The sequence below is a fragment of the Polypterus senegalus genome, chromosome 18 (genome assembly GCF_016835505.1).
Source record: "Polypterus senegalus isolate Bchr_013 chromosome 18, ASM1683550v1, whole genome shotgun sequence".
NCBI classification, from domain to species: domain Eukaryota; kingdom Metazoa; phylum Chordata; class Cladistia; order Polypteriformes; family Polypteridae; genus Polypterus; species Polypterus senegalus.
This window is the reverse complement of record NC_053171.1, coordinates 26,767,312-26,784,249: the sequence shown is the minus strand read 5'-3', so window position 1 is coordinate 26,784,249 and position 16,938 is coordinate 26,767,312. Positions and strand designations below refer to the sequence as shown.

General features: G+C 38.0%; 1 protein-coding gene across 4 annotated transcripts; it reads right to left on the bottom strand.

Moving 5' to 3' along the window:
- Window positions 1-19: 19 nt before the first annotated feature.
- LOC120518368 lies at window positions 20-11,513 on the bottom strand. 4 transcript variants are annotated; one of them, XM_039741145.1, is made up of 6 exons: window positions 11,399-11,508; window positions 1,812-1,870; window positions 1,391-1,444; window positions 744-827; window positions 211-657; window positions 20-128 (listed from the first exon to the last, which is right to left on the bottom strand). In XM_039741145.1, exons 1-6 carry the CDS (start codon window positions 11,445-11,447, stop codon window positions 117-119), a joined length of 705 nt encoding a protein of 234 aa, XP_039597079.1. In that variant the 5' UTR covers window positions 11,448-11,508; the 3' UTR covers window positions 20-116. The 4 variants fall into 4 exon arrangements, with proteins under 4 accessions (XP_039597079.1, XP_039597075.1, XP_039597076.1 ...); XM_039741141.1 differs by having other exon boundaries at window positions 20-657; window positions 11,399-11,513; XM_039741142.1 differs by lacking the exon at window positions 11,399-11,508 and adding an exon at window positions 11,131-11,352 and having other exon boundaries at window positions 20-657.
- Between the last annotated feature and the right edge of the window lie 5,425 nt (window positions 11,514-16,938).

Genomic DNA, 16,938 nt, shown 5'->3' with positions numbered 1-16,938 from the left:
ATTTTTCAAAGTAAACAACACCTCAAGAAAGGTACAAAAAACAAAGTGCAGTGCAACTGTGATCCTTAACAGAAAATCCTCTTCAGAAAACATCCCTTGTTAATGAATGGCAGGTATCACTCTGTGTCCTGGGAAATGAAAGAAAAATGAATCCAATAAATAAACACGTAAGAATGCTAGAGAAGAGGAGCGGCAACATGTAACACTCACCTCTAAATGAATTACACGCTGCTTCTTCTTGTGCAAGCATTCCCCCGTATCTGCATGGCAGAGGAGTTTGCGTTTCTGTAAGGGATCCTGCATACTACTCACTCTAGAGAAAGGTCTGCACGACTCAACTTTCATTGTACCAGATGGGCTTTCTGTTGACCCAATGATGGTTGAGAAAGACAATTCTGAATGAATGCCAGAGTCATGCAACTTCTCCAGTGGTCCTTCAAGTTGCAGGACAGACACTGGGGGCACTTCAGAATCACTAAAGGACCTCATGTGCACATCAGCTTGAAGATCTTTCTCAAAATGACCTAACTCCATTACTGCAGCAGTGTCAATAGGAACATCTAGTTGACCTGCTCCACTTAAGACTTGTTGGCTTCCCAAACTACAATCGGATGAGTCTGAAGAGTTTTCTGAGGATCCATCATATGGATCTAAAGACTACGAGAAAAGGAAAAAGAAAAAAATTCAGAAGTCAGTCAGGATTACAGAACCAACTTGTTACCCCCATACCCACAATAACTTACCGGCCATGTACTCTTTCTTGCCGAGTGCCATGGCCCCACTCTGCTTCTTCCAGTTCCACTCTCTGATGTACTGGACACCCCAGCCTGTATTACAAGAGTGAAAAAACTCCAATTAAACTAACATTTGCAGAACTATTGGTGTGTGTTAGTATGCATGCAAGGTTAAAAAGGGTGGCAAATAGTAGCAACTTCAATATCGAGCACTATCCTTAGCTAGGGCCAATTCCTGTGTGTGTGTTTGTTTTTTTTTTTAAATCAGATCCTATAGTATAAGGTTATGTCTAGGGCAGTTCTTCTAAAACTAAAATATAAAGTACTTTGAAATAAAGGGTTGGCAACAGAATCATAAAGTAAGTACAAGAGTTTAGCTTAAAATGAAGCACAGAGACATAGTGGGCTGTCCAAACTGAATCATCAGTCCTCTGCTTTAAGTGGTCTGCCATGTGATGCACTTGAGTGTATGTTGGATTTCTATAAAGAACTCGAAGTGCAAATGAGCCCAAACAGACATTATAAATACCCATACAGTATGTACTCAATCATGGAATATTACAATGTTATAGGAGTTGTTTTTGGCTGGGGCAGCTTATACTTCTCCCCTTCCTAGTGCTTTAACAAGCATAGGTCATTTTAGCTGAAGCTCTTACCTCTGGGCTCATGTCCGAGTCAGAGTCTGTGCTGGACTCCACCTTGCATTTTTCCTGAAGAAAAACAAAAACTACATATAAACTGTTCAAATGCAATCATTTTTAAACCTAAAAGACTGATCAGATGGCCCCTGCCTGTTAGCTGATAAATGAATTCACCTCTCCTAATTTTGGCTGTAAACATTTTTCTACAACAAATATGTACATCTCATAACCTGGCCTTTGTAAGAACTATGGTAGGACTAATCTCTTTGCTTGCATTTTTTGAAAAAAGTTCATTAAGGAAATGGAAGGAAAAAATATATTTGCTCAGTTATTTTCAGGTTAGAGGGGTGCAAAAGTGGTCAATGTGCTACTGGTATCACTGTATAGTGACTTTTGAAGCTGAAGATGGATTCCTGAATGTAAAAAAGCATCTTACCATGCATCTGAAGGCCAGCCTTTCAACAGTCTCCATGTTCCTCCCTTCCTCATTGTGCTCTGCAGAAAAAAACAAATTGATTTTAGCAGCTCCCATGCTTTAAGATCCAGCTTGCTGAAATATACTGGCATCCCCACTCATGCTGGACTACTCTGCTATCATAACCTTCCAAAGCCTCCCATACACGGTTACGATTGGAAGAATACTCAACAATGTTAAAGTAAAGCACCCATGGTGTGCTATGAATGCATTGTGCTTTCTTGCTTTTAGAGACCTAGACCAGCCATGCACTACACAACTACTGGTTTTCTGAGCAGAGCGGACTCATATTGGGACATCTGTCTCTAAACAAATCTAAAAAAGAAAAATGAATCAAGTTTGGAGGGAGTTGTGAGTGCTCTCATCTCCATCTGTTAGCCATCTCCTCCTTGACTGGAAGCCTACATTTCGGAGTACAGCCTTACCTTATTATGGTCCTGACTCAAATCTAATCATCTCTGTCTTCTTGGCATTTGTACTGACTACAGCAAGATATGTTTGTTCCATAAGACAGATACATCCAGAACATCTTTTCATTCCTCGTAAAGAAAATTGTGTGTGGGGAATTTATATAAACACACATATTTCAGATAAGATATTCATTCAAAATTAATTCAAAGTAAGAGTGTTTAATACCTTTGTCTGCTACAATGAATTGGCTAGTTTTACTTTCAAATACTTTGGAAACCGAGGAACATTGGTGTGAACCATAGGCAGAGGTAGTGCTTTAGAAGATCCTCCAAACTCTATTCCGCCAGCAGGTGTAAATCATGAAAGAATTCTGAATAGGACACAATTCACTCTGACTAGGTTGATACCCTTGTAATTAAATGAGATTACGTCTTGTGATAATTTACAGTTAGCCCATACTCATGCACAACGGTTATTCAATCAGTGTTCACATAGTAATTTCAATTGTGTGGTGGAACATGAACTGGAAATATTTATATTAATACATTATTTTCCTTTTTTAAGGGAAAAAAGATAACCTGAATTACTTGTCTATATAACATTCATTTCTCCCACAAACACAACAGCGTACTCTTCAACAGTATTCCCCAGCATCTGTCTGCAACAGATTCTACATGTAAATCAAGAAGGCATAAAAAAAAAAATATATAATTGTGGCAACAACTTGTCAATCTTATCAAGTCACTCTGTAGTGCATGGCTGTACCACTGCAGTGTTGTATTTTCCAATCCTCCGTTAACGTTCTGCAGTGCAGCAGGTTCACTTAGCTCAGGTGAGTTCATGCATTCTTCTCTGCAAATTTTTTGTCAAGTCTCAATCTCCCACCCCATCATGACATTAAAAAAGTACAAGTCCAGCATTATCTATTGTGGTTATTTGACAATTTTTAAACCAGTACATGGTTTCAGTTTTTTTGGTTTCCCCAACACATTTTATCCACAGCCCCACACCATTAAAACATGTACACTACATGGAACATTTGTTAATTCATAATTTGTGTGTGGTAAATAATGCATAGAAACCTTTCATATTTTACAAATTGAATTAATTATTCATGTTTGCAAATATCCTGAAATTATTTTAAAATATTTAGTAAAAGGTAAATATCTCATCAAGCTCAAAACAATTAATACAAATAGTGTATTTTGCAAAGCTCGAGGATATACTTAATGCTACTTTTTAGGCTATTACTTTTCAAACATAAATAGTGATGAATGCCTGAAAACAGTTATTACCTGCCAGAGGATTAATTTAAATATCTAGACACCTAGCATGAACAGAAACATAATGAGCCTTTATTGTCATCCAGAAACATGCACAGATGCTGTCCATTCCAAATTTTCATGGCTGCCAGGAGTTTATATTTTGATGGGCAGCACAATGGCACAGTAGGTACCACAGTGGTCTATAGGCTCCAGGCATCCACGTTTCATTTATGGCATAGTCACTAACTGCTGGTGTTGGTTCTTTTCTTTGCATCTGTATTGCAGACGTAGGTCTGTTAGATTATCTGATAGTTCTAAAATTGCCAGAGAAAAATTAGCATTGGCCGATAATGAACTGTTCTCAACAACAGGGCTGAAATTCCATACACATCTGACTCCAACACCAAAGAATCCTGAAATGAAAAGACTGAATTTGAACAATGGATTAATGCAATCCAAATTTAAATTTAGTCTTAATAGAGAGTATTTGATTAATAAATAGATTTGTTAGTAAAGCATTTTGTGGCATATGTGTTTTCATAAGCCTTTTTTATTTAATACTGTCAAGAGTCAGGAGGTAGAAAATTCTTTTCCATCAATGGATTCCTCTATATTTTTCCACTCTCTGGGTTATCAATTCCACATATTGACTTTGAAGTATAAAAGCTCCTTTCCCTCTGAAGAACCAATATCTAGGTGTTGCCTTGCATGCAACACCATTTATTTTAAGTGGAGTTCAGAACTTTGACTTAAGTACCACTTAAAACTTTCAAACATATTCTTTTCAGTTTACTTGGTTACATAGCACAGTAGTAAGTCTGAACAAACAACATTATGTTAAGCATTCGGCACAGAGGCAGATCACCTACATTCATCTGCAAAGTGCACTGCATTTATTTATGGCAAAATGAATTCCCAAATGTACCAAGCTGTTCAGATCCTAAGATTGCAAAGCAGCCCAAACTACAGTATACTCTCCTCATGTTTGACATTTGGGATGACTAATAGTTATAATGTGTCATTTCATTATTAACCAAAGTTCAGTTTTGGGTTATCTGTTCCTAAATCATTATTAAAATTAAAGAAGTAACATTCTTATATTCCAGTAGGTTGTGACAAATTTGAAATGTGCAGCAATGTATTTTTTCACCATGGGTGGATTCCTCCTCATTGTCACGTCATTCACACTCTTTTCTGAGTGTCATATAGCGAGTCCAGAAGCACAGACTTTAGCCAATGAAAGAAAGCCCTGCTGCTCCTATAGCCACTGCTTTAGAATTCCTGCGATTGTACACTTTGCTGTTGCAGTACAGTTTTCTGAATGGTCACTGATAACAGGAGTAATAAGGTAGAAAAGAATGAAATAAAATCATGTGGCTGACAACAGGCAACCTCTGCACAAAGCCTGAGTAACCCATTCAAGCCTCATGTGTACAAACAAGTTTCTAAAGTTCCTGCAAAATCTCCAGAACTTTTTTTGATTCATTAAATTTAACATGAAATTTTTGTCAACCAAAAACTTTTACACACATATACAGTGGGTACGGAAAGTATTCAGACCCCCTTCAATTTTTCACTCTTGTTATATTGCAGCCATTTGCTATAATCATTTAAATTATTTTTTTCCCTCATTAATGTACACACAGCACCCCATATTGACAGAAAAAAAAATAATTTTTGAAATTGTTGCAGATTTATTAAAAAAGAAAAACTGAAATATCACATGGTCCTAAGTATTCAGACCCTTTGCTCAGTATTTAGTAGAAGCACCCTTTTGAGCTAATACAGCCATGAGTCTTCTTGGGAAAGATGCAACAAGTTTTTCACACCTGGATTTGGGGATCCTCTGCCATTCCTCCTTGCAGATCCTCTCCAGTTCTGTCAGGTTGGATGGTAAACGTTGGTGGACAGCCATTTTTAGGTCTCTCCAGAGATGCTCAATTGGGTTTAAGTCAGGGCTCTGGCTGGGCCATTCAAGAACAGTCACAGAGTTGTTGTGAAGCCACTCCTTCGTTATTTTAGCTGTGTGCTTAGGGTCATTGTCTTGTTGGAAGGTAAACCTTCGGCCCAGTCTGAGGTCCTTAGCACTCTGGAGAAGGTTTTTGTCCAGGATATCCCTGTACTTGGCCGCATTCAGCTTTCTCTCGATTGCAACCAGTCGTCCTGTCCCTGCAGCTGAAAAACACCCCACAGCATGATGCTGCCACCGCCATGCTTCACTGTGGGGACTGTATTGGACAAGTGATGAGCAGTGCCTGGTTGTCTCCACACATACCGCTTAGAATTAAGGCCAAAAAGTTCTATCTTGGTCTCATCAGACCAGAGAATCTTCAGGTGTCTTTTAGCAAACTCCATGCAGGCTGTCATGTGTCTTGCACTGAGGAGAGGCTTCCGACAGGCCACTCTGCCATAAAGCCCTGACTGGTGGAGGGCTGCAGTGATGGTTGACTTTCTACAACTTTCTCCCATCTCCTGACTGCATCTCTGGAGCTCAGCCAAAGTGATCTTTGGGTGGTTCTTTACCTCTCTCACCAAGGCTCTTCTCCCCCTTGGTAGCTCAGCTTGGCCGGACGGCCAGCTCTAGGAAGTTCTGGTCGTCCCAAACGTCTTCCATTTAAGGATTATGGAGGCCACTGTGCTCTTGGGAACCTTAAGTGCAGCAGAAATTTTTGTAACCTTGGCCAGATCTGTGCCTTGCCACAATTCTGTCTCTGAGCTCTTCAGGCAGTTCCTTTGACCTCATGATTCTCATTTGCTCTGACATGCATTGTGAGCTGTAAGGTCTTATATAGACAGGTGTGTGGCTTTCCTAATCAAGTCCAATCAGTATAATCAAACACAGCTGGACTCAAATGAAGGTGATCTCAAGGATGATCAGAAGAAATGGAAAGCACCGGAGTTAAATATATGAGTGTCACAGCAAAGGGTCTGAATACTTAGGACCATGTGATATTTCAGTTTTTCTTTTTTAAAAAATCTGCAACAATTTCAAAAATTCTTTTTTGTCTGTCAATATGGGGTGCTGTGTGTACATTAATGAGGAAAAAAAATTAATTTAAATGATTTTAGCAAATGGCTGCAATATAACAAAGAGTGAAAAATTGAAGGGGGTCTGAATACTTTCCATACCCACTGTATATACATACATATATATACATACATACATACATACACACACATACATATATATATATATATATATATATATATATATATATATATATATATACATATACATATATACATATACATATACATATACATATATATATATATACATATATATATATATATATATATATATATATATACATATACATATATATATATATATATATATATATATATACATATACATATATATATATATATATATATATATATATACATATACATATATATATATATATATATATACATATACATATATTATATATATATACATATACATATATATATATATACATATACATATATATATATACATATATATATATATATATATATATATATATATATATATATATATATATATACATATATATATATATATATATATATATACATATACATATATATATATATATGTGTATATATATATATATATATATATATATATATATATATATATGTATATATATATATATATATATATGTATATATATATATATATATATATATATATATATATATATATATATATATATATATATATATATATATATATATATATATATATATATATATATATATATATATATATATATATATATATATACATATATATATATATATACATATATATATATATATATATATACATATATACATATATATATATATATATATATATATATATATATATATATATATATATATATATATATATATATATACATATATATATGTATGTATGTATATATATATATATATATATATACTGCTCAAAAGAATTAAAGGAACACTTTTAATCAGAGTATAGCATAAAGTCAATGAAACTTATGGGATATTAATCTGGTCGGTTAAGTAGCAGAGGGGGTTGTTAATCAGTTTCAGCTGCTGTGGTGTTAATGAAATTAACAACAGATGCACTAGAGGGGCAACAATGAGATGACCCCAAAACAGGAATGAATGGTTTAACAGGTGGAGGCCACTGACATTTTTCCCTCCTCATCTTTTCTGACTGTTTCTTCACTAGTTTTGCATTTGGCTACAGTCAGTGTCATTACTGGTAGCATGAGGCGATACCTGGACCCTACAGAGGCTGCACAGGTAGTCCAACTTCTCCAGGATGGCACATCAATACGTGTCATTGCCAGAAGGTTTGCTGTGACTCCCTGCACAGTCTCAATGGCATGGAGGAGATTCTAGGAGACAAGCAGTTACTCTAGGAGAGCTGGAGAGGGCCATAGAAGGTCCATAACCCATCAGCAGGACCAGTATCTGCTCCTTTGGGCAAGGAGGAACAGGATGAGCACTGCCAGAGCCCTACAAAATGACCTCCAGCAGGCCACTGGTGTGAATGTCTCTGACCAAACAACCAGAAAGACTTCATGAGGGTGACCCAAGGGCCCCATGTCCTCTAATGGGCCCTGAGCTCACTGCCCAGCAGCATGCAGCTCGATTGGCATTCGCCATAGAATACCAGAATTGGCGGATGCACCACTGGTGCCCTGTGCTTTTTACAGATGAGAGCAGGTTCACCCTGAGCACGTAACAGAAGTGAAAGGGTCTGGAGAAGCCATGGAGAACATTATGCTGCCTGTAACATCATTCAGCATGAGCAGTTTGGTGGTGGGTTAATGATTGTCTGGGGAGGCATCTCCATGGAGGGTCACACAGACCGCTACAGGCTTGACAAAGGCACCTTGGCTGCCATTAGGTATCAGGATGAAATCCTTGGACCCATTGTCAGACCCTATGCTGGTACAGTGGCTCCTGGTGCACGACAATTCCTGGCCTCATGTGGTGAGAGTATGCAGGCAGTTCCTGGAGGATGAAGGAATTGATACCATTGACTGGCCACCACATTTTCCTGACCTAAATCCAATAGAACACCTCTGGAACATTATGTTTTGGTCCATCCAATGCCACCAGGTTGCACCTCAGACTGTCCAGGAGCTCAGTGATGCCCTGGTCCAGATCTGGGAGGAGATCCCCCACAACACCATCTGTCATCTCATTAGAAGCATGCACCGATGTTGTCAGGCATGTATACAAGAACACAGGGGCCATACAAAGTGCTGCGTACAATTTTGAGTTGCTGCAATTAAATTTTGGCAAAATGGACTAGCCTGCCACATAATTTTTTCACTCTGATTTTTGGGGTGTCTTCGAATTCAAGGCTCTGTAGGTTGATCATTTTCATTTCCATCAAACGATGTGGCATCCTTTCGTTCCTAACACATTACCCAGTCTATATCAGTATAGATATCCAGGAGGATTTCTTTTTCCCATTGAGATCTGATGTGTTTTCAAAGTGTTCCTTTAATTTTTTTGAGCAGTTTATATATATATACATACATACATACATATATATATGGTCCCAGGGAAAAAATGGAAGCAAAAAGGTTCAAATGAATGCATTTTTAAGCAAACAATTTTTTTTTTAATTGTATTATTCATGCTTATTATTGTGATTGTTATTTAGAACTATAACTAATCTTTAAGAATTAAGAATTGCAAGCCATTTCTGCAGGGCATAACATCTTGGAAAAATGGGAAATATCTGAGCAACCAAAAATACAGTATGTTAACTGGTTTATTTTAAACTATTGAAGTAACTTGCTCGATGATACAGGCAACATGAAGCTATTTAAAATTACATGATTTTAAGTGCATCACTCAAAATACCATTGAATGATTTCAGATAATCTAAAAATGTTACCTGGCATAGAGTCAATAAGCACAAAGCAACTTGCCTCTGAATGTGTGTGTGTGTGTGTGTGTGTGTGTGTAAGATAAATTATATAACCAAAATAACTGAGATCATAAAAAGCAATCTAATGCAGCTGAAAAAAATGTGTATATATATTTATTCTCCTGGAATATGTTCAAGTTTTTGACTTTAGACTTCCACTTCTAACAAAAATAATATGTTGCAATGGACACAGAGGTTGAGTGTGCATCATAAAACGCAACTGCTTCTATTCAATCTATCCATCCATCCATTATCCAACCCACTACATCCTTTCACAGGGGTCTGCTGGAGCCAATCCCAGCCAACACAGGGCGCAAGGCAGGAACAAACCCCGGACAGGGCGCCAGCCCACCGCAGTCTATTGAATCTAAATAAATGTAATTACTTTGCATAGTAATTAGACTCATTTTACACTACTTTCTGCATGGTGATAAATACATTTTTCCATGATAAAAATATAAAATGGTAACACTCTGGTAGTGTTCAGTTCAAGTGTGTTCTCGATAAAACTTTACAGTGTCACATGTGACAGATAAAATGACAGAACTGAGACTCTGTGATAAGTAGAAGTATTTATTCTAAAATTATTCTATAGGCAGTGTGGTGTAATGATTAAGGCTGGGGTTGTGATTTCAAATCCCCACTATTGACACTGTGTGACCCTGAACAAGTCACTTGACTTCTCTAATTGGAAAACCAAAAGAAATGGAATGTTTTAAGTCGCCTTGGATAAGAGTGTCTGCCAAATAAGTAAATTTAAATGCAATATTCACAGAATCTGAACATACTGTGCAAACAGACCTATTAGATATTAGATTATAACACTAATTAGATACTGTTATGTGAATTTCCCCTTGGGATTAATAAAGTATCTATCTATCTATCTATTATACTAATATAAATATTTAAGGGAAAGCAGACAAATCTTACAAAATAAAAAGAAAGAGATTACTGTCCATTACTGTTCATAAATCAAAAGCAGAACTTTATGTAAGAGTATGTAAAACACAGTAGTTAGTTGCTGGGATATTTGCCAGATCAATGCAGTTCTAAAAATGGATTATGTAGGCTTGAGAAATGGCCGTATTGATTGATTGATTGATTGACTAATTATAAGGTCTGAATAGTTAAAATATATTTTGCAAGCAAAAAAAATCCTTGGTGATTGTACGGAGCGCTGATTTAAAGTGAATCTCGTGAACTACATTTTTGTTTTATGCCTGTAAAGTAATTCAGCGCAAAATAAAAATGAAATTAAAAGTGCGATAATGTGTGGCTTGTACTCCTTGGGGTGCAGTAATACTTTTGAAAAACTACAGAACCCTAGTCAAAATAATTTACAACGTTGTAGTTAACTATTTATATTTTACATACTGCAGTTTCGAGAGTTGGGATGTAATTTAGAATACATTATGCAGGTTGTTTAAATAAACTGCGGGAGTAGCTGACGTTAACGTCACTTGAAATTTCTATGTTTAATTCGATATTCTAGTTGTTCTCATCGAATATTAGCTCTTAAAAACGCACTTACCAAGAGCTGGTCGCGAACTCACAACCTTTGCTCCTCACACCTCATTCCTTTGGTATACCAAGGTGGCCATGGTAAATTAAACTCACTTCTAAGCTATCGAAACTTGTCATGCATTGCATAACTCCATAACTTCACACACTTTTTAACGCTTACCTGCACCCTTCCAACAAAAGAGTCGCTGAGCTCTCGGTGGCAAACAGGACTACTGGAGTTTACGGGTTTTGTCGCGTCGTCGCCACCGACGTGTTGGCGGGGTCAAGGTGTCTCTGCACGCGCGGCTAACTTACACTGCGCTCCGCCCCGCTCGCCCTCGCGCATGAGCACGACAATGAGCATGCGCAAACGCAGGCGCACGCCAGTCACAGACTCCGAACTTGGGGCAGAAGTGAGTACGCCGAATTACCGCGGGCGCAACGCTCACCTTTTCCTTTATCCGCTGGTGTTTGTTTACGCTTTCTGCGCGCAGACATACTCCGGACTTAAAATCCACTCAACTGCCTCAATTCTTTTCCGTACAGAGAATGGGGATAAGTTATGAGGAAAGGGGTTCGGGCTCGTGGGGCGGGGCGCGAATCGGCATGATGGGCGGGATGCGCAGGTGCTTAACTTTGGGGTCCAGATGAAAACGACTTCACATTGATATCGCCGTTCAGAGGCCAGTGTGGGACTGATGTACTCCAGATTACAGCTACAGCACACCACAACACAACGTGGAAACAGAGGGGGCAGCCTTTACCTTTCAGCTTGTCACTACCGCCACTTTTGGGACACACGGACTCAATGGTATGGCACAATACACCTCTCTCTGTCGAGCTTGTGCACCCGCTGTAGTGAGACAGTAATGCAGATCATCGGCTCACTGTATTGCTTAATTGAGCACACAAATTTGCTTGCCTGTTGCTCAGGATTTGCACCAAACAGCAACTGCCATCCCATTTTTTGCACAGATCCATGTATGGCATAGTCTTAGACCAGGGCTCCCCAACTCATGTCCCGGAGGGCTACAGGTTTTCATTCTAACCCTTTTCTTAATTAGTGACCAGTTTTGCTGCTAATTAATCCCTTTTATATTCATTTTAATTGACTTGTTTTTTTAAAGGTTTGTCCCCCTTAATTTTTTTATCGTTCCTTTGAATTTCCTAATTTCTTTCCTAAAATGGCACCCAAACAGAAACTAAATGTGAAGTGAGTGAGCCAACAGAAGATCAAATATTTCACTCCAACCAGTTGCTAAATTAGACACGATTCTTGTTTATTAAACCTGTTCTTTAATTCCATGGCTTGTTGCTGCTCTCATTGTACAAAACAATTTTGGAAATGTATACTAGATTTTCTCTTTTCTAAGAGTGCACATGTTTTGGGCACCTAAGCAGATCAAAATTCCAGGGACCTTCATCTTCCTTTATTTTCAGATATTGTATGATGGAAACAGTTTCCCAGTCATGTTTTGGCTCATTTTGTATATTATTATTGTTTGGCTGCTAATTAAGGAAAAAGAAACAATTAAGGGGTCTGAGTCTTCAAGTCAAATAAAATCAACTAGCCGAAGCCCGCCGTAGCATACCGCGGTGTAAGAATAGGAACGGAAAACGGTGAGAAAGGAATTCAGTATAACAAAGGCTTAGGAAACCACCATCGCAGTATAATGAAAATAGCAAGGAGCGAAACCAATGCCAATGGTCGAGAGAGTACCTTCCTGTAGCAGGCTATGGAAAACACAGACATATATAAATAGACGGCGCATTAACTGTGTTGCCCAGTCGACACAATAAGTCAGCGCGTCCGCCCCATTGCGAGTGGTAAAAGTGCCATTTAAACTAATACAGGTAGATGTGGAAACCGGGTTTTCTGATGAAAAAACAATAATGTTTTAAACAGTATCGTTTACAAACAACAGATTTTGGCGAATCGTTTACACGCAATTATTTATATCCATTTATACACTAATAATGGCAATTATTAAATATTATTATTATTATTATTAAATAATTCCTCCTGTATAAGTAACATTTCTCATACTGCTTTCTTCCATCTCCGAAACATTTCTAGACTTTGTCCTGTTCTTACGCAACACAGTACTAAAGTATTGGTTAATGCCCAAGTCACCACACGTATAGATTACTGTAATGCTATTCTATCTGTTATCCCACAAAAACGTATCCATCACTTACAATTTATTCAAAATTCTCCTGCCAGGATAGTAACCTGCTGTTCTAAATCTACTGAACATATTGCTGTACACCTATTGTCTCTCAACTTCACTGGCTCCCTGTTAACTACAGAATACAATACTTAATACCGCTCTGAACATTTAAAGCTCTCCACAACCTCTCTGATCTCCTACTGACTAACACTCCTCTCGCTCACTCAGATCCTCATCTGCAGCTCTATTTTCTGTACCACACATCAAACTCTGTGCTATGGGAGCTTGAGCGTCTCTCATAGTGCTCCTTAACTCGGGAAATCTCTTCTCTCTCATATACATCAGCTCGATTCAATAACACATTTTAAAACTGCCCTCAAAACATATCTTTTCAAACTGGCATACCAATTGTGAATTTTGAACTGTTACTGCCAGTTATCTTTGTTTGTTTGCTAATTATTGCTGTTTGATTTAGCCTTCTCTTTAGCCTCGAGAGCGACGGTGGACACGGACGGAGGATTAGAGATGGCGGGCGGGGCTCTGTCATGCGTTTCCAATGACACAGGAGGAGGGTTAGGGTGCTCGTGCATACCCCACGGTCGGGCGACTTGGTCGATTATATATATATATATATATATAGAAAAGCAGCCGGTATCGAAAAGAACAATGAAAAGTCAACGTGGCTCCGAGGTTCATATGGACTGTAGCAAAGACGAAAGGAACTGAGTCAGTGTTTGGTGAGGTGTTCTGTGCAGGCACATGAGCAGGCAGTACGCATGCCTCGGGAGCGAGGGTGGACGCGGCAAGAGAGTTACAGTTGGCGGGGGAGGCTCTGTCGTGAGTATCCCATGACACGGGAGGAGGGTTAGAGTTGGCAGGTGGGGCTCTGTCGTGTGTGCCCTTAATGAATTATATATATAGATTCAAAAGAAGTTAACTAGCCAAAAAACAGGTCACTAATTAAGAAAAGGGTTAAAATAAAAACCTGCAGCCACTGTGCCCTTCAGGACTGGAGTTGTGGACCCCTGTCTTAGACTGACGGCATAGGTAAGTTAACAGACTTTGGGGCCACACGACAGTCAAGGAATTAAAAATGAAGAAGCAGCTTGTCAACACTTATGATAGATCCATCCATCTTCCAAACCCACTTATCTGGAGTAGAACTATGGGTTAGGTGGCGCCTGTCTAAGTAATCATCAGATGCAGTGTGTAAACCATCACAGGTAACCATGTGAAATGTAGGTGTGGTATATGGGGGTCCATAAATAGCCAAGCTCTGTCTTCAAGGGAGACCTCTCCTCCACCAGATCATGGCTGACTGAAGGACATTTATTCTTTTTTAAAATGGACATGACTTTAAGTACTGCTGTCTGAAGTACATCACTGCTGGGCAAAAAAAACAAAAAGATTGCATTCCCACTTCAATACAGCTTGTTCCACCCCTGCAGCTAACCTGTGATACATTATATGAATTTTACTTAACATGCACTAATATAAAGGGTGGTGTGGCCTTGCCTTGTTTTCGGCATGCCCATCATGTGATGTTTTCAATCAATCAACATTTATTTATATAGCACATATTCATACAAAAAAAATGTAGCTCAAAGTGCTTTACAAAATGAATAGAAAAATAGAAGACACAATAAAAAATAAACATAAGTCAACATTAATTAACATAGAATAAGTAAGGTCCGATGGCCAGAAAAAACAAAAAAAAAACTCCAAAGGCTGTAGAAAAAAAATAAATAAAAGGCTGGAGAAAAAAATGTTTTGTGCCGTCGGGTTTTAACAAATCTAAAAAATGGAGACAAGGGCCACATTTCACTTTCAACTGAGTATCATTTCCTAATTCATGATTCAAAAGAAGACTATAATCCTTCCCAAGAGGCACATTATGACCTCAAACCACAATGTGCTTTTTCCATCATTTACAACACTCAAAAGTAGGCAAATTCAGAATGTAACCCCCACACATGTTGAATCCGACTGTCTCGGGATAATTTAGCCCCATTCTTTCTTTACATTTTCTGCACTCACTTCACCTGTAATATCTCTCTATCTCCTTGGTGTTGGATGTGATGCAGGAACCAACCTTTATCAGGTCAACATCACTCACAGTAAGCCGATTTACAGTAAAATACATACATGCAATATACTTGTAATAAACAAGTCTCTGGAGCTGTGAAGCAGTAGTGTTTGTAGTTTGAAATATCAGAATTCAAGATTGTGTTCATGGTTTCAAAAAAGGTATTTTGCTTAATATTCAGCATTATCAGTAAGAAACATGGCAAGTAAATGCTAGTGATACAAAAACCTGACATTAATGATACTAAATTAATTGTATTAAGGTACATTGTTTAGTTGCACTTGGAAGTCTGGAACTGTGCTGCTCTAGTGCATGCATGCATGGCTGAGGTGACCAAGTTTTTTTACTACAACTTTCCGCTTAATCGGAGTCAAATCTGTGGTCATCATTGGACCAGTTCATTTTCGATTGCCATACTAAATCCATCAAAAACAAAATCACTAAGTTTTGGATTAATGCTATGAGATGTTAGTTCATATTAGCATAGAGCAGTGGTTCCCAAACTCAGTCCTAGGGACCCACTGTGGCTGCAGTTTTTTGTTTCAACCACATTCACAATTGGTGATAATAATCGATAACTGATCTCATTTAATTAGCTGTTTTCTCTTATTCTGCATTTAGAAAAACACAACACCATGGTTTTTCATTTATAAGACATTTCTATTTTTTTTAAAGCTATAAATGCTTAACTCTCTTAACTTGTTTTTCTATTATTTACCCCTTTTCCTGTGGTTTGCTTTCTTCATTTAACCCTAACATTGACAATTAACAACCAGCATAGCAGACACCCAGGAAGATGAAAGGAGCAATGACTTCAACGTCAGACCTGCTAATTAGTAAATCAATTAACCAGAACACTTGGAAAAGCAGAATGAGAATTAGGTTTAAAATATACTGTTAAATTAAACAAAACTACATATTCCCCATATAACGATTACATTTTAATAAAAAAAAAAAAATCAACCAAACTTGTTTGTAATTTGTACATTGACTCCAAAACAGGGAAATAATGACTCACTTAATTAGGCTAAGAGGCCAATGAAAAACAGAAGTTGGTTGGAACAAAAATCTGCTGCCATAGTGTGTCCCCAGGACCGAGTTTGGGAACCACTGGCATAGAGGGTTTATTTGTAGTAAATAAGTAACCTGCAACTTAACAGACCCAAGCGCAAGGGACAATAAGCACACAACTTTCACAAGAATGGTCAGTTGTGGGTTCAAATCCTGGGGACACTGTGTCCATGAGCTAATCACTTCATCTACCTGTGCTTCAGTTGGAAAAACAAATGTAACTAATTGCATCCAATATTGAGTCAGCCAAATAAATATTCAAAATAAAATCCAATATTTACTGGAGCTTAAGTAGCCCATAAATAATTGGTTAGCTACAAAGACTACCCTTAACAAATGCAAGCTACCTTACACAAACTGAAGAAAAGCTCTCAAGTCCTTCAAACCATGCTTACCTGTTATGTCCACACATTGACTCCACAAACTGTTTCTGGAGCAGAAGCATTCTTCCTTTCCAGGCTTTTACCAGTTGACAATTTGGTGGCCAGGCAGGGTTTAGACATTGTGTTTCACCTTCACTGCACTTCAGTTACAGAAACTCATCTTGCATCATCAAGTTAAAAGTGCAGGGGGTGCCCTAGTGCTGGGCTTGGAGCCGTAAAGTTACCAACTACTGCTTTTAACTGGGAGTCTACCTCAATTAGGCAATAGATTTAATAGT